This window comes from Aspergillus niger, assembly GCF_000002855.4.
Source record: "Aspergillus niger supercontig An02".
In the NCBI taxonomy this organism is placed as follows: domain Eukaryota; kingdom Fungi; phylum Ascomycota; class Eurotiomycetes; order Eurotiales; family Aspergillaceae; genus Aspergillus; species Aspergillus niger.
Genome location: NT_166519.1, coordinates 464,334 through 490,005, shown reverse-complemented (window position 1 = coordinate 490,005; position 25,672 = coordinate 464,334). Strand labels below are relative to the sequence as shown.

The 25,672-nt window shown below is 51.1% G+C and overlaps 12 protein-coding genes across 12 annotated transcripts; 4 read left to right on the top strand and 8 right to left on the bottom strand.

Moving 5' to 3' along the window:
- Positions 1-1,406, bottom strand: An02g02150 (uncharacterized protein; the record flags this gene model as incomplete). Its single annotated transcript, XM_001399319.3, has 2 exons — positions 1-1,235; positions 1,367-1,406. Coding segments are annotated over 2 exons (1,275 nt in total), but the record flags the coding sequence as incomplete, so codon positions are not given.
- A 313-nt stretch (positions 1,407-1,719) lies between these two features.
- On the bottom strand, positions 1,720-2,508 carry An02g02140 (hypothetical protein; the record flags this gene model as incomplete). The annotated part of the gene is made up of 5 exons (XM_059746112.1): positions 1,720-1,772; positions 1,853-1,982; positions 2,014-2,247; positions 2,321-2,368; positions 2,479-2,508. The coding sequence occupies 5 exons, from the start codon at positions 2,506-2,508 to the stop codon at positions 1,720-1,722; spliced, it is 495 nt and encodes a 164-aa protein (XP_059599907.1).
- Positions 2,509-4,849: 2,341 nt separating this feature from the next.
- On the bottom strand, positions 4,850-6,601 carry An02g02130 (hypothetical protein; the record flags this gene model as incomplete). Its single annotated transcript, XM_059746111.1, has 11 exons — positions 4,850-4,908; positions 5,047-5,228; positions 5,305-5,361; positions 5,446-5,530; positions 5,573-5,594; positions 5,638-5,681; positions 5,778-5,854; positions 5,950-6,021; positions 6,090-6,179; positions 6,331-6,456; positions 6,546-6,601. 11 exons carry the CDS (start codon positions 6,599-6,601, stop codon positions 4,850-4,852), a joined length of 870 nt encoding a protein of 289 aa, XP_059599906.1.
- A 157-nt stretch (positions 6,602-6,758) lies between these two features.
- An02g02120 (hypothetical protein) lies at positions 6,759-7,214 on the top strand (the record flags this gene model as incomplete). The annotated part of the gene is made up of 3 exons (XM_059746110.1): positions 6,759-6,917; positions 7,003-7,067; positions 7,136-7,214. The coding sequence occupies 3 exons, from the start codon at positions 6,759-6,761 to the stop codon at positions 7,212-7,214; spliced, it is 303 nt and encodes a 100-aa protein (XP_059599905.1).
- Positions 7,215-7,464: 250 nt separating this feature from the next.
- On the top strand, positions 7,465-8,311 carry An02g02110 (hypothetical protein; the record flags this gene model as incomplete). Its single annotated transcript, XM_059746109.1, has 4 exons — positions 7,465-7,571; positions 7,610-7,637; positions 7,817-8,140; positions 8,183-8,311. The coding sequence occupies 4 exons, from the start codon at positions 7,465-7,467 to the stop codon at positions 8,309-8,311; spliced, it is 588 nt and encodes a 195-aa protein (XP_059599904.1).
- Positions 8,312-9,115: 804 nt separating this feature from the next.
- Positions 9,116-11,120, bottom strand: An02g02100 (hypothetical protein; the record flags this gene model as incomplete). Its single annotated transcript, XM_059746108.1, has 12 exons — positions 9,116-9,252; positions 9,306-9,363; positions 9,445-9,515; positions 9,593-9,758; positions 9,845-9,950; positions 10,041-10,132; positions 10,198-10,277; positions 10,374-10,470; positions 10,565-10,638; positions 10,690-10,808; positions 10,896-10,929; positions 11,060-11,120. 12 exons carry the CDS (start codon positions 11,118-11,120, stop codon positions 9,116-9,118), a joined length of 1,095 nt encoding a protein of 364 aa, XP_059599903.1.
- Positions 11,121-12,558: 1,438 nt separating this feature from the next.
- Positions 12,559-13,908, bottom strand: An02g02090 (hypothetical protein; the record flags this gene model as incomplete). The annotated part of the gene is made up of 4 exons (XM_059746107.1): positions 12,559-12,726; positions 12,813-12,878; positions 13,155-13,319; positions 13,831-13,908. 4 exons carry the CDS (start codon positions 13,906-13,908, stop codon positions 12,559-12,561), a joined length of 477 nt encoding a protein of 158 aa, XP_059599902.1.
- A 317-nt stretch (positions 13,909-14,225) lies between these two features.
- On the top strand, positions 14,226-15,105 carry An02g02080 (hypothetical protein; the record flags this gene model as incomplete). Its single annotated transcript, XM_059746106.1, has 4 exons — positions 14,226-14,295; positions 14,391-14,591; positions 14,695-14,808; positions 14,912-15,105. 4 exons carry the CDS (start codon positions 14,226-14,228, stop codon positions 15,103-15,105), a joined length of 579 nt encoding a protein of 192 aa, XP_059599901.1.
- A 66-nt stretch (positions 15,106-15,171) lies between these two features.
- An02g02070 (hypothetical protein) lies at positions 15,172-15,926 on the bottom strand (the record flags this gene model as incomplete). The annotated part of the gene is made up of 2 exons (XM_059746105.1): positions 15,172-15,747; positions 15,807-15,926. 2 exons carry the CDS (start codon positions 15,924-15,926, stop codon positions 15,172-15,174), a joined length of 696 nt encoding a protein of 231 aa, XP_059599900.1.
- Positions 15,927-16,226: 300 nt separating this feature from the next.
- An02g02060 (uncharacterized protein) lies at positions 16,227-17,392 on the bottom strand (the record flags this gene model as incomplete). The annotated part of the gene is made up of 2 exons (XM_001399310.3): positions 16,227-16,523; positions 16,583-17,392. 2 exons carry the CDS (start codon positions 17,390-17,392, stop codon positions 16,227-16,229), a joined length of 1,107 nt encoding a protein of 368 aa, XP_001399347.1.
- Positions 17,393-18,504: 1,112 nt separating this feature from the next.
- Positions 18,505-20,446, bottom strand: An02g02050 (hypothetical protein; the record flags this gene model as incomplete). The annotated part of the gene is made up of 8 exons (XM_059746104.1): positions 18,505-18,586; positions 18,695-18,880; positions 18,969-19,190; positions 19,359-19,409; positions 19,528-19,706; positions 19,792-19,807; positions 20,070-20,296; positions 20,384-20,446. The coding sequence occupies 8 exons, from the start codon at positions 20,444-20,446 to the stop codon at positions 18,505-18,507; spliced, it is 1,026 nt and encodes a 341-aa protein (XP_059599899.1).
- A 35-nt stretch (positions 20,447-20,481) lies between these two features.
- Positions 20,482-25,380, top strand: An02g02040 (uncharacterized protein; the record flags this gene model as incomplete). The annotated part of the gene is made up of 4 exons (XM_059746103.1): positions 20,482-20,579; positions 20,710-21,142; positions 21,239-25,034; positions 25,082-25,380. 4 exons carry the CDS (start codon positions 20,482-20,484, stop codon positions 25,378-25,380), a joined length of 4,626 nt encoding a protein of 1,541 aa, XP_059599898.1.
- Between the last annotated feature and the right edge of the window lie 292 nt (positions 25,381-25,672).

Genomic DNA, 25,672 nt, shown 5'->3' with positions numbered 1-25,672 from the left:
ACTGGTAACAAAGCATTCGTCTTTCCCATCCCAGTAGATGCAGCTGATGCAGATGCTATTGGGAGCACGATCTTCAGGCGCCACAGGCTTGAAATCTGCGTGGATAGTACTGCCGCTTTGCATCCGTGTGAATTGGACCAACCGACGCTTCGCCTCCCGCTCTTCTCTGGACCAGCTTTCCGTCATTGAATCAAGATCACCACTCAACTTCAACACTGCCTTGGTCGGGCACATGGCATAGGGGTTGAACGACTGCGTTTGGCCATATGCGCCCGACTGCTGCAACGTGGACGTTCGAATGAGCGTTGGATTCCCGAACCTGCTTGGGGATGCTTGGTTTTGCTGACGCAGAGGATGGCCGATGGTATAAGTAGTGCTTCGGGCATCGTTGCTGACAGCAAGGAAGGACGGGCTGTATGATGGAGTCATAGGCGACGGCGCCCGGATAGAGGCTTGAGATGCGGTAGATAGGCCGGGATACTGCGTCGAAGGAACTCTCGGCGATGCCGCCGTATGATGTGGGCTGACGAAACTATTCACTGCGGGCAAAGACTGCAGGTACGGCGGATAGGTCGCCGAGGATACGCTGGATGGTTCCTTTGCATGCATTGGTGGGCCGGTGATTCGTTTGGGTGCCCTCGACAGAGGTTCATCCGCGTATGAAGGCACCCTCCGCTTGCGGGACTCATCTGAAGGCGACTGCATCGAGGCATGTTCATAGGTATAAACACCCACTTGTAGCGTGACTGCATGGCAGTCGTTGTGATCCATGGACACTTGCAAGGGAACTGCGAACGATGGAGAGCCCGTGGAGCTGAAAGGGGGCGTGTCGACGGAAAGCGCATACTGGAATGAAGCACCCTGGAAGCCGAGGAAGTGGGGGACGCATTCACATTTCTTCGAGCCGAAGACAAGGTAAAGAGTCGCATAGGAGGATGTATGGAGATCATAGGGCGATTGAATCTGGACGAAGACTCTGGTACCTTCGGATCCTCTTTGGGGGGAATAAGAGACAACTTCCGGCATCTGGCGGTTCTCGGCGGCCAGCATTGGTGAACGAGCCTCTTCGTAGGAGCTCGCATACTCTCCGTTCGCCATGTAAGGCACACAGTCCGATATCTGGCTTGCGTGATCGGGCATGGGGGAAGGAACCAGCGGCGTGGCCGTCACATAGGGTGTCTGGCCATAGCCTTGGTAAGGAATACCATCATGCAAAGATCGAGCAGAGTCGTAGTCTATTCAGGTAAAGTTGAGCGTCAGCGTCTCACAGAGTTCAAACGGAGTGCGTTTTCCCTAGGGACCCCTGGCCCAGCCATGCCATGTGCACGAGGAAGGGGGAGGGGGGAGGGGGTGTATCAGTGCTTACCGATCAACGCCGCGTGCGGGGGCTTCTGGAAAGTAGACATAGACAAGATGGGCTCAGACTTGGCCAGAAGGCCGTCTGAAAAAGCACCGAGAAACTGTGACTCTTCAGGATCCGAAAAATCCAACGACTCGTCTAGAATTAACGGTGTTTGTAACTCGGAATTGAACTGTAAAACGCCCCCGGGTCAGTTCAGTGTTCGGCGGGTGAGAAGGTGGGTGTGACTGCAGGAAAAACAAGGCTGGGGCACTCGGCGAGACAGTGATGAATCAGATATTCTGATCCAGTCGAAAAACAAAATGGAATGGGAAGGGACCAAAAAGCAACAATTGGGCAGCGAGCAGGAAGACCCGGACTCACCAAAACACCGTGCGTCTTCGAGTAAGCCAGTTTGAAGGTGTTGCAGAAACTGCAACGAAGCACAACAGCTTAAAAAAAGCGAATGACAGCGAATTTATCCTGGAAAACGATAGGATGTCGGAAAGTTACTAGCGAGCTCTCCGAGACAAAACGAATGACGACACGAAGTGGCTGTCAGCCCGGACGAGGAAGATGCCACGAAAAGCTTCGAATCAGCGATCAGGATCCAACGCCTCAGGGTGAAACCACGAAAGGTTGGCTGCAGGATAGAGACCAGAGGTGAGCCACACTGTCGATGAATGCTTCTGACAACCTATAGGAAACCAGCTTCCATCTGAAGGCGCTGTTTTAACCTCACGCGGCGGATAGGTTGGATGGCAGATATCCGTAACAGGCACTGGATAAGAGCGAGCGAGAAGAGCCGGTCGAAGTGAGAAGAAGACCTTTTCGCTTTTCTGGCGTTCCTGGAAGCGAAATTGTCTCAAGTTTCCCTCAGGATGATGAGGACTAGGTCGGGGCACGAACTACTCAACTAGTGAGTAAGAACCCTCCCAAAAGGCGAGGAACCGGCTCGCTGCATAGACCAGCAAGACTTACCAGGTGAGATGAGAAGACAAGAGATGCGTCTCTGAGGTCTTTTGAAATCTAATATGCAAAAAAGGTCACGGTCCCTAAGCGACTAAACGAGGTAGTCTACACCTTGACGGGGGCGGGTTAACAACAAACATCCGGAAGTTTAGTGACGGAAACCATACAAGGGGAGGTGACAAGCGCACGGAACCCATCGTGGACCCTAATTTTCCTTGGGATCTTGTGCGGCAAAGGCACGACCTTGGAGAAGCAAGGAGTACAGAGGGAAGGGGACACGAAGGAGAGTGATGCAAGGCACCAACAGAGTCTGTGGCAAAGGGCGAGGGAGGGGGGGGTTGGCACCAACCTTAACAGACCAATGACTTCAGCACAGGGAGAGGCTTCGTCAGTAAACGCAGCCTATTTGAGATATTTCCCTGCTAGTTCGTAATAAGGTGGTGTCCTCAGCCGAGACAAAGATCCACGATGGTTTGAGTCCAGGTCCGACCTCGTGTGAAGGACTACAGAGAGACAAGGTTGGCAAGATGGCTAGCTGACGATCCACTCTCGTTTTCTGTTCGGGAGAGTGTAAAATTGAGACAGATGAGCGAATCCGGACACTGCAAATAAAGGTGATTTTGCTGAAACGAGGAGGGTTGTTGGACGTGACAAAAGACGGTGGTTCGATGATCGTCCTTGGGGGTACCTTCCGCTCAACAAACGGAGATCGCTCTATAGATCCGGCGTATAAGGGACCAGGCAAACGAACAGCTGGGTAGGAGACCACACGACACGGAAAGAAGATGGCGTCCAGTCAATCAGCGGCTTTCCCGTGGATTTTCGGTTGCTTCGGAAATATTAAAGACACTATTGTCGAAAATAAAATAAGAAAAAGATCCTCCCCCCTTCTGGTCGGATGGAGACGGAGCCAAGCTTCGAGGCAATTAAACAGAGAATATAGCGACGGGTGTCGAACAATCAGCGAGCGCGTAAAGTCCGTGAGGATTGAATAATAGGATATTCAATAAGTCCGATCAGTTCCCAATTTGGCTTGCCAATAAATGCTTCTCTCCTTCGTTAATATTTTTTTTTCTCAATTCGGTCCTTCTCTTAATTCTTTTCCTTCTTCGTTGATCAACACAAACGTAGCGAACGTAATGATACTTCCGATACCAAACAAAGCGAGTGTAAGGCGAACGTGGGACGAGCGAGTGGAAGTGTAAATAAGAAAAAAGAGAAATACAAGGGATACCTTCACTGTGCCATCACAGAAAAAGTGAAAGGGGAAAAGGTGGGGAGGGGAGGAGGAGGAGGAGGGGGGGAGAAGAAGAGAAGTAGTAGGAGGCGGAGGAGCAGTAGTAGTGGAGGGAATAAAAAAAGAACAAGAGTGACCGTCAAGTACGAGATGACGAGAGATATATTACTTTTCCCTTCCAAAGCAATCCGCTTTGAGCCGAGGATGCGGTGGTAAGAAACGAAAGAGCACTGGGCGACAATAGCCTTAGTGTGGCGGGGATGCGCTGGTGGGAGGATGGGAAGGGAAAATAGTTAGATAAGTAGTAAGTAGTAGGGATCAGGTTTGCAGGACCGGGGGTATTGTTTGGAAAACAATTCACTTTGATCCCTCGAGGTTAATGGATCCCGGAATGATATAAATAAATGACGATTGATAATAATAATAAGGATGGATAAGGATAATAATAATAATAATCTTTCTCTTGAAGGAACTCGGTCACCGAGGAAGATCAAACGGCGTCTTTTCCTCTTTCTCGCGTGAGTGTGTGTTGTTATAATTATACCTGAGGTTGTTTGGGGAATCATAACACCCTGAAATCTGAAGACAGACCAAAATGGCTGGTTGGCCTAAATGGATCTTTTTTTTTCTCCATCGTAAAAGTCCCTGGGCTGGTGGTGGTCCTCCACATCTCTACCGCTAGACTACCAGTCCCATGGAGACCTTAGTACCGTCCCATAACCCTCTGAGATGGTTTTCTTTTACGAACCTTCTCCGATCCTCCTTTGACCAGGAACCACTCAGCATCGGATCGGGTCACGGGGAAAGCTTCAAGGAAGGAAGGATGGGAAGGCCGTAAGAAGACAATCCCCGCTCTTCAAGGGTAGGAAAATTAAAAATGGAAAAATTCTAAAATTCTCTTCTTTTGAGGGAGACCCTTCACTAGTATTTTCCCTTTTTTTTATTTTTCTCGTCTTTATTTTGTAATTTTTTTTTTCAATATTATTTTTTTTTTACTCTCTCCTATCCTCTCTCTTTGCTAGGAAAAGCGGCCCTTCACTTAGAGGGGAAATCCTAAGTGGAGAGAGTAGGGAAGTGCTTAGTCCAGATAGGTTTAGTTAGCTTCAGGGCTAAAAGTCATGAAGCCCAAGAAACGTTATGATTATTTTTATTCTCGGCATAGGTGATTCTTATTTGGTGAGAGGAATCCCACCATTGGGTATTGGGTGAATAATCATCCAACTTTCCCCCCAAATAAATCCAGGGAAAAGGCGCTAATCTGGCTAGCAAGGGTGTTAGCAAAGAATAGCAGCAGGCACCGTTCAAGCGGTCCATGCCGCCTTGACCGGTGGATCCACCCCCAAGGGAAAAATGATCAGGGCTGCAGAAGCCAGTGGAAGGAGGAGGAGGAGAGAGAGAGAGAGAGGAGGAGGGGGGGTGGGAAAAGGCAAAAAAGAGAACTGGTTTCTGGTTACGGTTATTTTTACCTCCGTAGTAACTTCGGTTCTACTGGAGATACCTCCGGCCCTATGGGATTCAGATTGGTAACAGATGTTCTCCATCTTCTCTACAAAGTATGACCTGCGGCGACTGTACCATGCTTTTCCAGTCATTGTCCATTCTTTCTGAGATCCTCGTTGGTGGGGGAAGGGGGCGATGTTCACTTTTTTCCGGTCTTTCCTTGGCCTTTCGGGAGAGGCCCTGATACACTGGTTGATACGGGACCTAAGAATAATACTGGATCCCCCCGAGCAGCCACCCAGCCTACCATCATAACTTGTTCCGCAGAAAGTTTGGGCTAAACAACCTCGTACATCTGGCAGGATGAGCTGCCCTGTCACTGACCTCTGCATCTAGTAAAAGGGTCAATTTAGATGGTGGTTAGTTCTGTGCTAACTCAGTAACTAACATATTGTACCAGCAGTAGCAAACTTTAACCGTCACGGTCATGTCCTCGTTGTTCTTGCCGTTTTCTGCGTTGTTTCCATATTGCTTTGCCCCGTCTCATGCATCACTCGACGTCTCGTTCTCATGACTACTCTCACTACTAGTACTGTTTAGTAGTCCCTCCTATGACATGGTTCTCGATGTCTAGTTTCTCTAGGCCTACCATAGATAATTGTTGCAGTTTGAGACTTAGGCCAACCGGATTACCTTCTCGAAAGAGTAGATAACCGGAATCAAAGGATACTACTACTAGAGAGCAACTCCCACTGAGAGTCCTTCCAATCAAATTTGGAAATAACCGACCTAGAAGAAGGACCCTTCGTGATCCGCGGAGGCCAGCGGTAGAGATAATAGTAGTACCGAATTCTCTACGGTCCAAGCTGTCTACCGAGGTAAGCAAATCAATTGAGTAAAGAGTGAAAATGATTCGAGGGGAGGAAGCAAAGAGGAATCGGAGCGATCGTGAGTTCGTGACATATTATTAGCTCTCACAAGGTCCCCCACCCCTGCCCCCTTTCCCAAACAGGAAGTAATGTTGAGCGCTTCGCTGCCAACTCAAGGAACCTTTGCCCGATTTGGAATTTTCTTAATTTGGAGCCCTCAGGCAGCAGTGACCCGCCGAACGAAGACCGTTTTAGTTTATTGGCTGCCCCCTCCATCAATATCCCGTTTGGGAATGCTCCGTTCTGGGTCTGGAGATAAAGCCTGATTCAGCCTCGCAGTTCCAGTGATCGGGTCCAAGTTCTGACCGATGTTCCGAAAATTACTGTGTACTAGTCTATCTTCCGTATGTCAGTACCTCCGTACTGTGTTGAGTATCAAAGTTATGTCCTAATGTCCTAAGTTCCTAACTAACTTCACAAGACATACTACGACTATCTCGTATCTACTATCTATCTCTCTTATGCGAGTTAGACCTGCATAGCAAACTTGGTGCTCAATCTTGCTCTTCATCGGTGGCCCCGGGAACAAGCCTTCCTCCCTTCTACTTTCCCCGCCCACGGCTTGGCGTCTATCCTCAGTAGACTTCCGGCTGTTCAGTACTTTGTAGTGAAACTAAGTAGCCAGTACTTGGTAGACTCAGTATGTTCATAGTGATCTCGTTGGGTAATTCCACACGCCGCCATCATCTCATGACACCAAGGCCCAAACATCACAGACTCTCTCGCATGGTTCGCCAAGGTTTTCTGGAAAAGTTTATTGCTGATTCGTCTACGGAGTGCCGTGGTGTGTCTTTCCCACATGTTTGATCAGTCGGGGAAGAAAGAGCAGGAGTCATGAGAAATGGGGTCAGGCCAACTGCGAGCCCGCCCGAGCGTGCAGGAAACACTTCCAGAGCCAGTCAGAGTCAACGATTCCGTTGTTCCGTGCCTTCCTCCCATCATCACTCCACATTGTGGCAGCGCAGCGGCTGACCTTTTGGGATCAACTATGCTTAGTTTGGTCTACCGAGATCATCCACTTTCAACGGCCTTTGTGTGTCCATGGATTCCCAGCCTTCTATCTTTTGTTCTCGTTGATAAGCAAGGCGGACAATTTGCCTTTCCAAAGATTATTTGGCCACTCGGTTGAAGCGGTTAGCGATCAAGCAAGGTGTGAGTTAAATGTACAGCAAGGTACATGCACAGCAGATAGCACTCTCTTTGCACTCTTGTCGACAGCCAGTGGGATCGTGGAATCCTCGAACACGGCCGTGCAGCCAACACCACCATGATCACACACTACAAAGTAGCTATCTAGCGGCCGATCAACCTGAGGGAAGCGGTACTTTGAGATGCTAAACATAGCAGGCCTTGCATTGGCTTCCAGTGGAAGTCATGCAAGGGCCGGACATGGCCGTCTCATTGGCGCCAGAAGAGGGCGGTGTGGAGCCCCTCCCCTCCACTGCCACTCGATTTCACTTTCCTTTTGGTTTAGCGCATAAGAGAAAAGAGAAAAAGGAAGTAAAAAAAGGTTCCGCTTCTTCCTCCTAAATCCTCCGTCTAAAATAATGTCGGCACTTGATTCGCCCACAATTAAGTCCGGTGAGTGGCACGATGGGAAGCACCGAAAGGCTATTCCCCTGAGAGGAGGTGGTGGTGGTAAGGTAGCAGCATGGTAGTACTACTTACCTTTGCTACCATCTCCACTCGCAGCAGAGCGACCCTGCATTGTCACCACACTGTGAGCCGTCAGTGGACGCTTCTCGCGGCTGAGCTGCTGAGACCTGGCCAACCGCCATGAGCTGATCATCCCGGCCGTCATCGTGGCCTTGGGCGTTCAGCTGGAAACTGCCCATCCTGGTTGCTTGCCCTTTCTCAAGAACAGGGATGGAACTATTGATGTTTAATCAAACCCCGTAGCAACCCCCTCCAACCACGGACCAATGCTTAGGTACAGCTTATTGCTTAGGATCTAATCGTCGTAAGGCCGCCCAGTGTGATCATGCTGACGGTCCCGGACCAAAGATGAGGTCATGGCGGTGTTCCACGGTGGTCAAGTCATCAACGCTACTCAGATCGACGAGAGTCAAGAAGAAACAAGCCCGGGCAAGCTGCGCCCTAGTTTCCCATGAGGTCATGCTGTCCAAAAAGCCGAGCGTCGTCGATCTTACTCTGTTAAGGACGGCACATCGTGGCTCAGTCTCCCTCGGTCCTGTTGCGGAGGTTCTCCGTACTCCGCGTTTGGTAAGAAATAGTCTTCAAACCTAGATGATACTGCTTCAATAGTCTTCAAGGGCTTCGGAACGACTACCAGAACCGATTGACTCCGGAAGATACTGTCACTTGTGTCATTCCGAATTCCGAGTCATGGGCATTGGGCCCTGCGCTACTTGCTCAACTACGGGTGCTATCTAAATGTACCGCATAGTAGTGGTCGTTGTAGGTATGTATATACTACTAATAGCCTAGCATTGTCCGTCACAAACATACTGTCGGTCAGCCATAATTCGGCATAGTTTATATCGTACGATGTGACGACAGCACCTCCAACGCAGGAGTCGCTTCAATCTCAAGAAATTAACCGAAGGCGCCAAATAAAGTTCGTCGTAAAGATCGACCCAAAGGCAAAAATTTGGCGGATCATCGTTCGGAGCACGTTGAGAAGCACGCCCCGTCGCCGTCTTACAGCAACTAGTGTATCCGTACCTACCTTAGTCACCTTGCAATTGTGGGAGAGAAAGATTCTGAGCAGGCATTGAGACTAATTACTGGCTCCTATCCAGATATGCCAAAAGGAAGCTGTGGGCCTCGACAAAGATAGCACGATTAGCCCCATGGAGATAATTCGTTCCCCTAAGCTACATCCAGGGATGATCAGCAGTCCTTGTGCACGATAGTGCATGGCTTGTCCCCTTTTGGGATGGGCGACCGAAGTAGTTTCCTTGAGCTCATGTTCGAGAAGAAAGAGGAAAAGTGGTCTGTAGGACCATGGTTCCATTGCCACGAGGGATGGTTTGTCCCCTCAACTTGACATGCGTTTGCATGGGGTCGAGGTGAGGCAGACAATACTACTACCCCTGTGAATGTCAAACAAGGACATGAGTGCAAACTACTACTCCTACTAATTTTGTCATGGTCTATATGAAAAATATATATCCCAAACACCGGCACATGAGCTATCTATTACTACAAACCTTCTTCAATCAACCCGACGCCAATTCAATTTACAGTGTCTTGCATGTTGACCCCCGAATCTACTCCAGCATTTCTACGAAGCGCTCCGAATGGGTACTTTGTACTTTGTACGAACTGCCTTACACGTCGGAGGGAGGCCCGGCATTCCTTGAATGGTTTTCCTACAGGCCCAAAAAGGACACTAGGACAGAGGTCGGCCAATGCTCGGGGAAACCCGACCGCCCGACCGAGTGACCGACCAAAGTTTCAACAACAAGCGGACGGACCACAACCTCAAGGGACAAAACAAATTGGCTACTGCCTAGGAAGGATGGCAGAGTTTCTGCCCTTCATCGTTCAAACTTCAGGCTAACCCAGTCGATCAAGGCATGGAAAATCCCGCAGTCCATCATGGCTCTTAGTCCACTGACCATGCCAACCCCGGCTGCGCGCTAGCCGTCCTTTAGTCTGCATGGAATTCGGCCGGTGTAGTGAGTTGTGCCGTTGATGGGCAGCAGGAACCGACGGGTAGACTAGATATTACATGTGTGCTAAGACAAAGGATTCTCTCTTGTTGTGCGAGGAGTATGATCGTCACCTCTTTGCATCCGAGATTCGTTTCAAGATTGTGAAGAATGTGGAAGCCCCGGGCTGGGCAACGCCTATCTACACCGGCGGCGTCCTCCGCCTAAGGATTATCATTAACAATCATTATTCAGTCACGGTTCATTATTGAGCCCTGGACTCCGGAAATCATTCAATTGGCGAATCCACCACCACCGGAACATCACCGGGGTCGACCGGAGAAATCCTACGAAGCTCCACTTTCCCCCATCGACTCACGCCTAGTGCGAGCCAGTCAATCCTAGCGGCTCCGAACCTCAACCCAAGGAACCAACCAGCGGCCGGTCAACAAGGAGGTGAATCTTCCGGAAGCATGATGGAAGTGGAACGGTTAGCAGCGACGGACCCATGGGTCCCAGCGCGTGGAAATCTGCTCTCTACCGAGGAAGCGTGTTTGTCGTACCTAACATCGTATTTCGGATCCGGAACGTCGTCCCTCTGTGGGATGGGATAAATTTTAGACCAGCTAGTATATACGGTTCTGCGGTGATCATTGATCATACGATGGCGCCGTAATGATGCTCGTTGTCTCGAGCAAAGAAAGGAAGGTGGTATCGACCATTGTGATCAAGTGAAGTTGCATCTGTCACAATTTAGCAGCACCCCAGTCCCCAAGCAGCCGAAGCACAAGAACCGCAATTAAGCATTCAGGGTCTTTTAATTGCGGTGGGCAGGTAACCCCGGCTCGGCGTGTCAGCTAAAGTGATGAATAGCTGGAAGGCGTCCAATTCCCGGCCGGCTCTTGGCATCCACCGGGCACCACGACAAATGGCAGTCTACGCTTTCTCAGAGCAGTCAAATTAAACGTGCTCTAGCTGATTCTAGTCGCGCCTTAGTTGTCCCTGATATATGTTATGCTGCCAATCTAACGGCCAGCATGCCGTCATTGGTACTTCTCGAGTGGATGATGCTCCATCCATAGCACACCACTGTCATCACAGGATCTCAAGACCCCAGTACGGAGCCCCAAAGGAACACTCACACACACACACGACCTGCCACCCTCTCACGAGGCACCAAGCAAAGACGCATGGAGTTTAAATTTTCATCTGCAAGAGACAGCCTTGGATTGGATCGTCCTTGCATCCTCCCGTCTAGTCTAAACCTTGGTTTCCTGTGTGTCGATAATCAATCTACCCGGGAAATCATGACTTGACGTAGACCGGTCCAGGTACACCAGTCGAGAGTTTACAACCCTTACTTGGACATGGCTATCAACCATCCGCCCATCGCCCCTTGATACAGATAATCAAAAAAGAAAGGAAAATAAAAAACCTCACATTGATGCTAGGGTTATCACACAAACCCTGATATCGGAAATTAAAATGCGCCAGTAAGTACTTCATTGAATGCTGGCATACCCACCAGAACCACCCGGATCATTTCTTTCATCCGACTTCATTTCAAGCTGCACGGGATACGCCATATGGGAGGTTAGGAGCAGCAGACAGGAAGAAAGGTAGCACAGAACGAGGGACGTCAAAATTTGCATGCAATAACAGGTCTTAGACTATTCGCGCCGTGCATACACAGCAAGTAGGTAGAGTACGGCCCACCCAGAGCGGACGGACAGATAGACGGTAAGAAGGTTTTTTTTCTGATCGGCACGTTTTGGTTGGGGACGAGCGGGATGTTGATCATGGTGGCTGGTTATGGTTATCTACACAAAGACAAACACAGCAAACTGAATACCAGTACGGAGTACAACGTAGTAACTAGATATATCTAATTTTAATATTGCTTTGATTTATTTTACTTTATATTTTCCCACTTGTTTCACCTGTCTTATTTCTTTATCCGCAAGTTTACGAAGTAGTGCACTAGCTAAGCAATTAGACAAGTAAATCAGGCAGGGAGGAGACCATTTCCCTTAGTAGTCAAGTCTCTACCCATCTAGATAGATACTTACTAGTCAGTTCACTTGTCACCTTACTTGACTTTCCAGCTAGTCAATCAGTTAGCAAGGATTGGCTTGGCCTGTTTGTCTGTTTCTCCTCAGCCAGCCGCACTTTTATCTTCCCTCCATGATCCATCCAAATCCAGCCAAGATAGTCATTAAGCTAGTTATAGTATAGTAGCGCGGTAGTTGTCTCATCCAAAATAAAAAATGAAAAATAAAAATTAGAACTAACTAAAAACCAAGCAAATATTACCCAAGAGTTTAAGACTTAGATAGTGAGGAGTAAAAGAAATGCCGACCCAAGCCCCCACAACAAACACAACTAAACAAAACCGCCCGCCCGTCAATCCATTTCCCATCCAGGCGCAACCCGAACCCTAATTGCAAACCGTAGTATGTCTCACCTGTAGTCAGGTCAGGCTCACTCTAGTTGGCTGGTTGGGTTGGGTGTCGGTCTGCGTTAGTTTTTTTTTATTTTATTTTTGCCCGGTTATTTTTATTTCTCACTTAGTTGGTTTTTTTGGGTCGACTTTTTTTCTTACTTCAATTCTTGTTTAGTTTGTTGAGGCTTCTTTCTTGATGCTAAATTAAGCATGTGCTATTATAGTCAGTCGGTACCGAAGTAACTAACTACTAAGTGAGTAGACTGCTTTTACGGGTTTTGGCGGGGTTTGGAGAGTTACTATGTATGAGTATTCTGCTAATTGCTGCTATTGCTGCTGGGTATCCAGTGTGAGATTTTACTATTGCTAGACAAGTATTCCCTGGTTAGTAACTTCGGTTGGGTATAATTATGGACAATAACATCACATCATATCACATGTGATTTTACTATCCAATTACCCATCCCAGCTTCAAACCAATAAGCCACACATCTAATCATCCTATTATCTCCCATCTATACCATCTATCAATCAAGCTATCTACTATGCTCGTTATTCTTCACGACCTATGCATAAGCTCCCTAACCAAGCAAGTACAGCCGTTGCCCCATTGTGGCTGTGCACTGCCCTACCAAGCTAACTTCTCCCACATCAACCAGTAAAGACCACCACCAACCATCTATCACAAAGTAAATCAGGGGCTCGTTAAAAAGCGGGATAGATGTGAAACAAGTCAACCTAAAAGTAGCCTGAATAGACCAGACACCAGGACTGGATTTGAATCTTACTCAACTAGGTCAATACCATAGTTATGTGTGGTATGTAGAGAAGAGACCCAAAGCCTCGGGACGAGCAGTGTGGAACTAACTCCATCGTAGATGGACAGAGCGTCAACGGCGTTCTCCGTATATACCCAGTAGTCTCGTGGGAATTGTATAGATGGTCTATAAGGGGTGAGTGATGTGCATGGTTTGCGAGTAAGTAGGGTGGATAGTATGGATATACCTACCGTAGTAAGTTGCTATGTCTGATACCGAGTATATACCAACCAGACCAAACCATGGAAGATACTAAACTTAGTAGTCTATACCATTCAGCAACTATGGTAGATATGTGCTAAGTTAAGAAGAAAAGTGGCGTATGCCTCAGCTTGAAACATCTGCGCCACTTCACTCACCCCGTTATCGGAAGTTACTATTATGTTATGGGATGGGGATGGAGGGATACCGTGCCCGTTATTCCATCGCGCACCGGAGGGGATTCTTACTCCTAGAGGAAGGGCCGACAGGGCTGCTTTGCTAGTAGCGTTGCAAAGTCTCCATCCATGTCTGGGGCTGTTTGTCTGTGTCACACGAGGCTCAGTCGGGACGGATGCGGTGCACGGGCGAGATAGTAGCCATTTAAGTGGTTGGACTTTAGTTGACAGGTTTGGGTTTTAAGGTGGTTAGTAAGGTTTGGATAGGTAAATTTCACTGCCTCGTGGGATTGTACTATGTTTGAGGGTAAATCCTGGGTGGCGTTTGGCTGTACTAGTAGTACTATATCCATCTTCATTGTGGGTTCAGAATACTATATATTATGCTCTGTCGGGGAAATGCAAATGCCGCTTAGTAAACTCAGTCTCAGACCATGAATGAAATCAGTACTATTCAGTTCCCGCTGGGCTATTTTCTGGTACATATTTCTATCTACTTGATTCTAGATCCCTATGTCATATTTTGGTGGTGGTGCTGGTGGCGGCTATTCTGCCCCATAGTGCAGCCTCTATCGTATATAGCCTTTATTATCAGGCTGTATGGTGAGACATGTGATCCATTTGGGAGATTGCTCATTTTCTTCCATCACGAACTTACCATCGAGCTGAACATCTCAACAAAAGTGGGATACATCCCACATACCCAGTTTCGTAAAGCACGCTGCAGCTCATCCATACTCCAGCGTATAACCCCCCCCTTAGACCAGGATCACCAATTCCCATAGACCCATAACTCCCTGTTAGCAGACTAGTACTTAGGTATGTGCACTACAGGCAGTAGGCACGCCCTACCACGAAACTACGCCATAGAGTCAATCATGTTTACCCCCCTATTCACCACCCCACTATCAACTGAACAAATTTCTGGAATTTACTCGGAACCAGAGTGACGACGACTACACCTACAGCACCACCTCTAAGGATTAGCCACCAATCGTGTACCTCTCCATTTCCGACCTGGCACCATCACTAGCGAGTGATGATCACCGAAGGATGGATGGGCATGGGCATGGGGAGATCCAAAGGAGGCCCCGATCCCGTGTCCAATCGACACGATCATCCTGTAGGAAAGGAGGGCGGGGAGGGGAAGAGAAAATCTTGAGAAAAAATCCTAGTCCAGCATCAATGCGCTAGTTCGCACCTGACTGACTCGGTCAGCTGATCCCGGTCATCTTTGCTTTGCTAGTTTTTGCTGGGCTTCTAGTCATCCCCGTCTCAGCCCATCCTTCGACGTCGGTCAGTCAGTCAGTCAGTCAGTGATTTGTGCTCACGCACAAGCGTATAGCCCACAGTCATTCTATCTACTACATGGTCGCCGTTATGAATGGAGGGGAGGAGGGGTCATGCATTGTGACGCAGGTGTGTGTCTTATCAGCCTAATGGTGAGATAGCTGGGGGTCATCCTTAACCCTGTTTCTTCGGATCCGGGAGCTAACAACGTGCAATGGTGGCGCTTTCGCAGTGACATACGGTCTAGTGGACATCGTCCTGGAATTTCCGACGTCGCGCTGCATGGTCGAAGCCTATCCTGCATCCGCACGGCGTACGCAATCCAACCAACCCATAGCCTATGCAGGTCCTCTCCGCTGGTCGAAAATACCAGAAACATGGCCAGTCAGAGTCGCAGCCGGGCCTTTCATGCTGGGACGGCGGATTTACTGGCTTTGAGAACTAGCCAGGGAATGATTGGATTGTCTATGGGTCGTTGCCAGAAATAGGATCGGTAGCAACACCAGATGGTCATCCCGGTTTTGGTAGCATGTCTCACTCAACCCGCTACGGCTGCTGCAAGCCTGTGGGACTTGACCGAGCTTTCATTCGGTGCTATCTACTCGGAGATGACTACCAGAAAGCAAGACAGTCCCTGAAATGAGAAATCTCTTTCGTTCGCCCACGGGAACAATATCAGAATATCTCGGCGCTCTCCTCCACAGACCGACTATAGCATAGGGGAAACAGCGCCCCCCAAAATCGATACATGCCCCAATGATTCTCCTTTTCTGAAACTAGTCTTCGAGCAAATGTGCATTCCGTCCGAAAAGCATTCGTACTGCGCAGGTGGACAATCTGCTGACATCAGAGCCCGGTCTGCTAAATCCCGACGGGATTGACCACTCACCTCGTCGTATCTCTGTAGAGCCGAGTAGTACTGCACCGAGAGCCCAAAATTCTTTCTCAGTATCGGCTTTCTGATCCTCCTCGCAGCCGTGGCCAATATGCGTGACTGTCTCTCGCGGCTCAAATGGATGTGATCACCGACAGCAGCCCCTCCTGGTAACTTCCAATTTTGTCGCTCGTAGACAACTTCAACCAACCGGGTCAGCGTGTCAGCCTGCCATGTGGTCAGAAGCTCATTATGAAACGCCTTGACGTGGCGCTGAAGCTTCGACAAGTCGGACTTGAGTCTGAATACATTGGAGCGTAGCGTGCTCATTTTATAGTCCAGGTTCTGATTGCTGGCCTTCAACGACTCAAGAGCCGAGGTGTATCTCTGGGTAGACATTAGCACTGGTGCCTGCAGACACGTTCTATACCCCTGCTGCCTGTTATGTGAACGTTCTAGAGCTGACACACCGAAAGTGATGACAGTTTTGCCCTTCCTACTATACCATTCTCTTTCGAAGACGACAACTGAATCTGCGACCGATAAAAGGACATCCCAGGTCCGTATAGGGTGAGAATGTCGACATCCATATCGCCGAGTCGAGTATGATGCGCTATCTAAACAAACAATGAGGGTTCAACTATCCTTGAATATAAAACGATAAACGTGCAGGTGGCCTAAAGGCTAGGGAGGGATTGTGATGAAGTTCAGAGGCTTCTGGAGTCAACTCAGAGGGCTGCGACATGGAGGCAAACGGATCACCTGGCGCAGGGAAGGTGCGACTACACGCTCAGGCTGCTATGGCAAGTACTGCTTTATCGTGTCCATTTATTCCTTCGGAACACACACACCAGCATGGAAGAAAGCTAACATCGGCATTGATATCTACATTACAGCTTGCTTCCAGAGGTCTTGCCGAACTCAATCACCAGCTTCCCGAATTGCTTCCCGTCCTTCATATCCTGGAAAATCTCATCGATCGCAGGAATGTCCTCCAGATCAGTCTGCAGAACCCGCGAGATGACTGGATGGATCTTGTGCGTCTTGATGAACTCGACCATCTCCCTGAACTCCTTGCGCGAGCCCATCGTACAGCCCCGGACATCAATATTCTTCAGAACAGCCTTCATGGAGAACGGCATCTGCGGTGCGACCGTCATGCCATACACACAAAGAGCACCACCAGGCTATTCCAGTTAGATCATCCACACTACTCATATAGCAAAAGAGGGGAAAGTTTGCTCACCTTAAGCAACTTGACGGCCTTATCCACCGAATCTCCTCCAGCCCCGTCAATAATCGCATCGAAAGCCACTTTCCCTGTAGGCAATAACTCCAACAATTTCTGTTCCCACTTCTCCTGCTTGTAATTCACACCTCCCTTAGCCCCCAGCTCAATTGCTTTCCGGATCTTCTCCTCACTCGAGCTCGTCACATAGACATCCACGCCCCTAGCTACGGCAAGCTTGAGCGCCATCAATGCCACGCCACCTCCAATCCCGGTCACCAGGACTGCAGCTCCCTTGCTCGAGTTCCTCTCTCCAGCCTTGACCACCAGCGCTCTCCACGCCGTCAAGCCAGTGAGCGGAAATGACGCTGCCTCTGCATCCGACAAATGGTCGGGCACCTCCTCCAGCTCCCCCTCATCGACGGCGAGATACTCCTGCATCGTCCCCTTGTTGTACGACTTTGTCCCGCCCAGGATTCTGTACCCTTTGGGATCCTCCGGTCCATCCGGAGAATCCTTCCACCCTACTCCTGGGTTGATGACCACCCGCTTCCCGATCCAGCGTTGCGGATCGCGCACTCCTTCACCGGCGGCTATCACGGTTCCCGTACCGTCGGCACCCATGGGAACGTCGAAGGTGACGCCCGGATAGAGGTGTTGGCGAAGGAACACATCGCGATGGTTTAGTGATGTAGCTGTGAGCTTTACTAGAACCTCGCTGCCTTGAGGTACAGGCTGGGGAAGGGTCTTCACAGCGAGGGGGTAATAGACTTGACCCGGCTTGCCGGGTTTACCATCAATGGGGTTGAGGAAGATGGCTTTTGACATGCTGGGGTAGTTTCTTGAGTTATGTACTAAATAATATGTGTCTTAGATACGAAGACGGAGATCATAAGGTGAGTAAAGGTAAATTGAGATGAAGAAAAGATGATGGAGCATGCATGCACTTATCGGTTCGGCTCGGCGTGCGGGGATGAGGTGAGCTGTCTGGGCCGTTATCGGTTGCCGAGGATGTGCGTCGCAGGAGACAAAGTTGCTTGCGGTGAAGATCTACGCAGCATATGATATTGACCAGATTTATCTTTAAGATAGGAACACTTAGGTTTGAGTTAAACTCTGTTGGTTCTTACATAGTACAACTCAAATAGTACAACTCAATTGTTACTCGTAATTGACGTTCCAAAACTATCTTCAACAGTAATACTACTATATATTTGAGCCTCGGCTGAGGGGACTGAAATACTACCAGCATTGAACAATGATTATAATATATATCTACTTGGCACCAGAACACAAGTAGTAAACAACAACGACCATTGCAAAAAGTATCAATCTTCACAAGCATTGGCAATAGATTTCATCACAATTTGCATCTACCACGCAATTCAACTACCTTCCAACCAACTGGAGATTTGCTACCCCTACGTGATGCCATGATCCCACTCTACCATACACAAGCCTAGCTTTCCCGGCAATGTCATATGCAAGTTGGAAATGCAACCCAATGCATTAAATCTACTATAGATAGGCCATAGTACTTCCCGTGACGATAATATGAGGTGTGTGTATTGCTGTGTTGCCTCCGAGGAGGGTGAAGAGGGGGCAGAGCCATTGATCATTATGCATGGGGTTCCAGGAGTAAAGGAAATAGTTATACTTATTGCTAAGAGGCCAGTCAATTAGGATAGACATACGCGCTATGAAAGACGAGAAGGTATTGCAGATGGCCTGCTGCGAGCTGTTGTTGCCTTGCTAGATTTGTGTTCAGTCTGAGCGGAGACGATGATTGAGAGACTGTGTCTGAACTTATATTTTCAGATTTGTTTCAACTCATTTAGGTGTATTTCTTTTGGATTTTTGGAGTGATAGATGAGCGCGAGATGCTTGTCTGTGTATCTTGGCAAGGGGTGCCATTGTAGGATATATTGGATGCTGTCTTGTCAAGGGTAATCGATGGCAGTTAGGCAATGCATAGATGCATGGATCTGAAGCTCCTTCGTTGGCCTTGACTTAAAAGCATTGCTAACGAATAGCCAATTATACTATAACTTGTTAGGTCAATAACGGAACGGTGCGGCTCTGTGCCGCTGATCTTATTGGGTTTTCTGTTTGCAACCGTGTGATTCTGACCGCAGGGCTGCTACCTTTTGGAAATTATATCCTTGCTCTGTGAGAGCGCCGTGAATGGCAGTTGACAGATCAGCATTCTGTCTGGAGGAATGGTAAACTGCGGGAGATTGTTCGCGTTCGTCTGGAATGCGCAACGGCTCTACCCCTACAGAGTATGTGTTCGCGCAACTGCAGTCCACCTGAATTCTGCTTTGATCACCCTCAATGTTAATAATGAAGGCATCCTTGATCGAGCATCAAGCAGTCAATAGATTGTGAGGGCAATGGATGGCACGGGAATAGAACCAAACCACAGGCATCATCCATGTAGATCCCGGATGGAAGGTGGTATGAGAAGCCGAAGGCCGCGCAAACATGTCTGTCTCCAGCACTGCAAGCAAATCGGATTGTTGCAGATCGAGGATTGTATTGTTGTGTTGATGTTGAGTAAAGCTGCGATGGGATACGTGCCTCAGGCTGCGGCGTGGAGGTTGGGGTACGGTACGGATGGAGGTCACTGGTAAGTCACTGGCCACCTACTTTAGTATGTGGGTGTACCTGGCATGTACGTCGGCTGTATGGTATGTATGGAGCTGGTATGGAAGGTTGTTCTTCAGAGTGACGACACTGACTTTCTCCCACACAATTCATTGAAGATGCCTTACATTCTGCAGAGTTGAATTACCTGTCTTTCTGCAATGGTATACGAAGGAAAGAGAAGGCAGGGGAGTGGAAGCTGGCTAACCACACTAAATAGCCCGACCTTCAAAAAATTTTGACATTCTAAAAATACCCGGGGGGGAGAGCTTCCTCTCCATCCTAATGGAATTTCTCTGACGTTGAGTTGAAGCGACACGTCGAGAGAAACCAAAGCGTTTGCGGCCAAACCACCAGTGACGGTCTCGGCGTGGCAGTAGCCCGTCGTAGGTTTGTCTGGGGATGTTATGGCCACGCACCGTCCCGGAAATGCACCATCAAACTCCAGGTTTGGGGGAATCTTGGGATAACTGGAGATAGTCGGGTCAAATCTGACCTGTCACCTGTAGACTGAAATTAATTGCGATGGGCAGCTTGCACCACATGTAAGGCTGAGGATGAGCTATCTATCTATACCCGACCTCTCTGGAAGCTTTCCTGCGAAAAAGAGAGAACAGAAACCAGGCCTCAATTTGTGCGGCAGTTTCACAACCAGTGTGGGCTGAGGTAATAATAATAATAAACCAATTGCGGTCGCACAAGGCGATCTGGCGGTACGACCAAAAAGCGCGAAAACGAAGTCTAGTACGGAAAAAAAAAACAACGAAAACAGTCACTTCGTGACGTTCGTCACGACCCGTACGGTGGTAATTCCACGGCCACCAGCTAATTCGCCGCAAGCCTCTTCATTTTTCTTGACCTGCCAGGAACTCTCGATCCTTTCGATCTTCTGATCTCGACTCTGGATCGTCTAGCGTTCTTGTTTTCGACCTCGACTCTCAATCCGCCCCCGGCTTCTTTCCAGATCTCTATCTCAAAGACACAAAGGTGCGTTCTACTGTTCCCCCACGAATAGTCTGCTTTCCTCCACCTTGCTGTCTGCCTCTCTCCCCCTCGCTGATCCGTTCTCCTCACCAGCTCTACGGACTGCTGCTGTCTCCAACCCACCCTTCCACATCTCCCCCAGAAAAATGTTCGCATCGCTCCTTTTAGTTTTGCAATCCACGAACTTACCTTAACTTTTTCTAGATTCTCGTCTCCCCCGAACTTCTTCTTCTTTTGTAACTGGACCGGCATTCTTATCGTCCGTCGCCCAGCTACCGACCTTCATAATGCCCACGCCACTTCCGTCTAGTTTTGCCTCGGCCGCCGCTGGCAACACCCACGACTCCTCGAACAGGAGAGGGGATGGTTCTGCCGGTGGAGAATGGTACGCAATGCTCTTTTGACTGGTTCTATGCGGTACACTCGCTGCTTTGGCCGCCGTCCTCTTAGTCTTTTCCAGCGGTTTTGCGTGGTGGAGTTGAACTGACAACTCATCCTCAACGGGGGACATGCAGGTCTCGAACTCGCATGAATGGAGCAACACAGACTTTCCGCCGTCCGTCCGTTGCGACAAACCCTTCTCATAACCGGGATGCCAGCCAACCCACGTCGGCTACCACTCCCACCGTGGGCACCTACACTCCTCCGCATATGTCCTCGACCTACCAGTCCAGTGCACTCCGCAACGGAGCAGCTACCGACACGCGTTATTCAAAGGATCAGCTACTTAGTCTCTACAAAACCCAACGAGAGTCGGGCGTACTGGGGAAGAACGTTGCAGATTACTTCGTAGCTGACTGGAATCCCCACGAGACGTCACCCGTCAACGGCGCCTGGGGGAAACGGGAAGACTCGAAGGATAACCCCTCCGGCCCGGAAGTGTGCTGGGATCATGGGGGCCAGGTCGAGCCGTTGGGCCTGGTAGATATGACGGATGATGAGAAAGAGGTTTGTCTCTTTGCTTACCCCGCCTTGCTTGTTGCTTGAGCGTGTTTCTGCTTTAAAACCTTTTCTTTTCTTGGGAGCCGTGCTGAAGGAGCGCAGTTATTTACTCTCTCCGTCAACTCCCCCCTTAAGCCGCCACCGACGAACGCTTCGAAAGAGAACGCTGGCACCGGTACTGGTGGACGCAAGCTGTCTATCTCCCAAGGCCATATGAATAATTTCAACACCGCATCTCCCAGTGCTGGGCGCCCCGGCCCCAGACGCCGGGAGACGGGCGACTCGACCGGAAATCCCATGTCTCCCACCACCAGCGGCTCTCGCTTTTTCCGTGACGAACCGAACACCTCCACCCCGCCCCCATCCCTTTTGCGCCGCAAGACCGATTTCCGAGATACCTCTTCCGCCGCCCGATGGGAGGAGAAAGAGAAAGAAAACGTGGCTCGAGACGCAAACGCCGAAACTGCCTCTCCTTTCGGTTCTTTGAAGCGGAGTTCGACCAATCCTTTGAGCGCGGCACCGGGCGCCTCGAATTCTCCTTGGGGATCTGCGTCGCAAAGTGCCAACTTCTCACCCATGGGAGCGTTTGGTGCATTTTCTCTGGGCACGGCTACTACCCCGACAACCGAAAAGAAGGCCGGGTTCGGTAGTCTCCGCGGAGAGAGCCGTTTGAAGGGGCTGTTTTCGAAGGATAGCTCTGAGGACATTTCGGCCTCTATCAAGGAGAAGTCGTCCCTTAGTAGCTTGGAACGCCTGGGCGAGACGGAGGGCGAGAAGCGCGCTCAGTCGCCTTGGGGAGAGCCCGTGAAGACGCGTACTGGCCGCAGCGAGACGAACCCCTTCTCGGAGGAGCCTCGCAGTGGAAGTGCCGCGCTTGGCGGGTCTCAGGAAATCAGCACTCCCTCTCAGCCTGCGGACCAGCTTGGGTTCTCGGCTTTCGGCATGACCTCTAGCATCCCTGGATTCAGGGAATTGATGCAGAGCCATGAGAACTCTCGTAACCCTACTCCGAGTCTGTTGCAGGGACATGAACCCACCAGCCCGACCAACACGAACCCATATCAGAGCCCTCACGGCGACCGGGGTGGTGGCGACGATGACGTGGAGACTGATGGCTCCGACATTCAGAACTCCACGCATCCCGGCATCACTGGTCTTCGTGATACCTCGTCCGCGTTTGGTTCTATCCGACGGGTAGGATCGGGCATCGACTTGCCTTCAATCGATCGCAGCCAGACGTCTAGTGCCGCCGGCAACCGCAGCTTCTCCAGCCTGGGTGGGCTGGGAGGTCTGTCGTCGCTGGGTGGTGCGGCAGGATGGCCTACCAGCGCTGCTGTGGGTACTCCTACGCGGGAACGTTCGGCCTTTGCTGGTGGATTTGGTGATCCCATCTTCGGCACGATGGGTGATTTGCAGTCCCCAAGCCTGTCGACCCTGGGCGGCAGCGGTTTGTTCAGCCCCCATGCCGGCATTTCTGGCACGGGCAGTCTGGGCCGCTCCAGCAAGTTGGGTTCTCTGTTCCCGGCCGCGATGCAGGAGCAAATGCAAGGTGAGCAGGGACGGTCGGATCTGGCCGCTCTGGACGAGGCCGCTCGCCAACCTGGTAAGAACATCGACGTGCCTGAGTATGAGCAGGTCCTAATGCACCAATTAGACGCCCAACAGGATAAGCCGGGCCAGACGAGCCAACCCGCAACTACCTCGGCTTCGCAAACCCCCGTGTCTGCGGTGGGCTCCATTCCTACGTCGATGGCACCCGATGCACCCCCAACCAGCCAGACGCCTGGCCAAGCTGGAGCTCCTGGCTCTGTGCCTCCTGCCCAACAGCGGACCATGGTGATGCCGGATCGGATGCGTTGGATCTACCGCGACCCGCAAGGCAACATCCAGGGTCCCTGGACTGGACTGGAGATGCACGACTGGTTCAAGGCAGGTTTCTTCAGTCCCGACCTGCAGATCAAGAAACTCGAGGACCCCGAATTTGAACCCCTTGCCCAGCTGGTGCGACGCATCGGCAACTCGCGCGAACCCTTCCTGGTGCCTCAGATCGGCATTCCCCACGGTCCCGACCCCAGCCCTGGTCCCTGGACTGGGAACACTACCGGCACGGCTCAGCCTCCGTTCCCCGGCAGCTTCCCCAGCTTTGGTACCACCTTGACCGCTGAACAGCAGAATGCGTTGGAACGTCGGAAGCAGGAGGAGCAGTATTTGATGGCACGTCAGAAGGAACACCTCGCTCAGCAGCAAGCGCTGATGAAGCAAATGCAGTTCCAGGGTGTCCCCCACACGATGCACCCGCACCAGCTGCAGCATCACTCCAGTGCCCACAGCCTCCACAGCCAGCCCAGTTTTGGCAGCATCGCCTCGCCAGTCGGCTTCCAGCCCTCTCCCATCCAAGCCCCGATGCAGCAACCCCAGTCTGTTGCGGGCTTTTTCGATGCCGCAGGACCGGTGAGAGCAAACCCACTGCCCAACATTGGTCCCCAGATGCTCGGCACTGAACTGGGCACTCCCCAGGATCAGCTTCCCGCCCTCCTCGACCGCTTGAACGTGAACCGTCCGGATCCTTTCGCATTCGGCACCCCCGGCTCTTTTGCGGCTCGTCAGCCTGATAGTCTGTTTCATCAGCAGCAGGTTGCCAGCATGCTCCAGGACCGTGCTCGTTTGCAACAGGAACAAGAACAGTTTGACAGCGCCCAGGGTGACAACCTCTTCGACCAGCAGGCACGGGAAGAGCGCCTCCGCCAATTCCACGCTCTGAGAGCTCAGGAGGGTGAGTTGGGCCTCCGGACTGCCGAGGGTCTGCCCACGCACCCGGCCACAGTTCCCCAGCCGACTGAGCCCGAGGAAGTCGAGCCGGTGGCTGAGGCTGAGGAGCCTGCCCTGACGTTGTCGCAGCAGGTGCAAAAGGCCGCGTCTGCTCAGCGCAAGCAGCAGGAACAGTTGGAGCAACAAGAACAGCTTGAGCGCGAGCAGCAGGAGCAGCAAACTTCCGATGTCGGTGAGGCCGCCTGGACTGCCAAGGGAGACAGTGCCATGCCCCAGCCCTTCCCTCCGCCGCCCTCTGCCTCGCCGCTCCCGGCCCCGGCTGCTCAGCGCAACCGTCAGAATGTTGCTGAGTCTCTGGCTGCCAACTCGCGTTCCCAGACCCAGACTCCCGTAGAGGCGCCGACCACTTCGATCGCGCCTTGGGCAAAGGAAGCCAATGAGGTGCCGAAGGGTCCTTCTCTGAAGGAGATCCAGGAGGCCGAGGCCCGCAGCGCTGCGCAAAAGGAAGAGTTGGCGGCTGCTGCACGCCGTGCCCAGCTGCTGGCCGAGCAGGAGCGTCTCAGCCAAGTCCAGGCCCAGGCACCTGGCCTCCCGTCGACGGCTAACTGGGCCAGCGCTGGTTCTCCCGCTACACCTACATCTTCAGGCTCAGTTTGGAACAACAAGGGTCAGGCTGCTCCCTCTGGCGCCGCTAAGAAGACTCTTGCACAGATTCAGAAGGAAGAGGAGGCCCGTAAGCAGCGTCTGGCCGCTGCCGCCGCTGCTGCTCAGAGTGCGGCTGCCAGCCCCCCGACCGCCCCCTCTTCGACTGGAAAGCGGTATGCGGATCTTGCCAGCAAGGCTCCAGCGGCGTCTCCGGTCCCTGCTAGCGCCAGCACGTCGGGTGCCTGGACGACTGTCGGAGCGGGCGGCAAGCCCAAGCCCCCGCCGGCTGCTCCCGCCGGGCCTCGCTCGACCACCAGCGCAACTCCGGTGGCAGTTTCTCCCGTGAAGCCGAAGCCGGCGACTGTCGCGACTCCCCGGGCGGTTGCTGTCGCTACGCCTCCGGCCAACCCTAACCGCGCCGTGGAGGAGTTCACCAAGTGGGCCAAGCTTGCTTTGGGCAAGGGGCTGAACAGCAACATCAATGGTAAGTACCAGCAAATGGTAGGATTGAATATAGCTAATGCATAGTAGTGGACGACTTTGTACAGCAGCTGCTTTTCCTGCCTGCGGAGGCGGAGATCATCTCGGACTCGGTGTACGCCAACTCGCAGACGCTGGACGGCCGGCGATTCGCGGAGGAGTTCATCCGCCGGCGTAAGCTTGCCGACAAGGGCATCGTGGACCCCGTGGCGGCGAGTGCTTTTGCAGAGAAGAACGCGGGCGGATGGAGTGAAGTGGCCAAGAAGGGATCTTCGAACGCGCATCGTGAGGAGGACAACGGAAACGCAGCGTTCAAGGTGGTTGCGCCCCGCAAGAAGGGCAAGCGGTAGATGCATTGCAGTGGAATGCTTGCAGTAGATGATGATTGCAGATGGACGATGATGGCAGACGACTAAGATGTTTGGATTTAGAAGCGGAGCCGCGCATTGGCTATTGTGTATGTCAAATCGTTGATGTAGCATAACAGCGTTTCTGGCAGAGTCAGATTTAACTTTCTTGTGTATCTTATCGGAGCTCCTACGGACGTAGATTAAAACGGGATATAGTTCTAATTATAACCAGTAACTTTGTACTCCGGTAGTTATTGTGACTCATGAGGGGTAACAACATACTTCCTCCTCT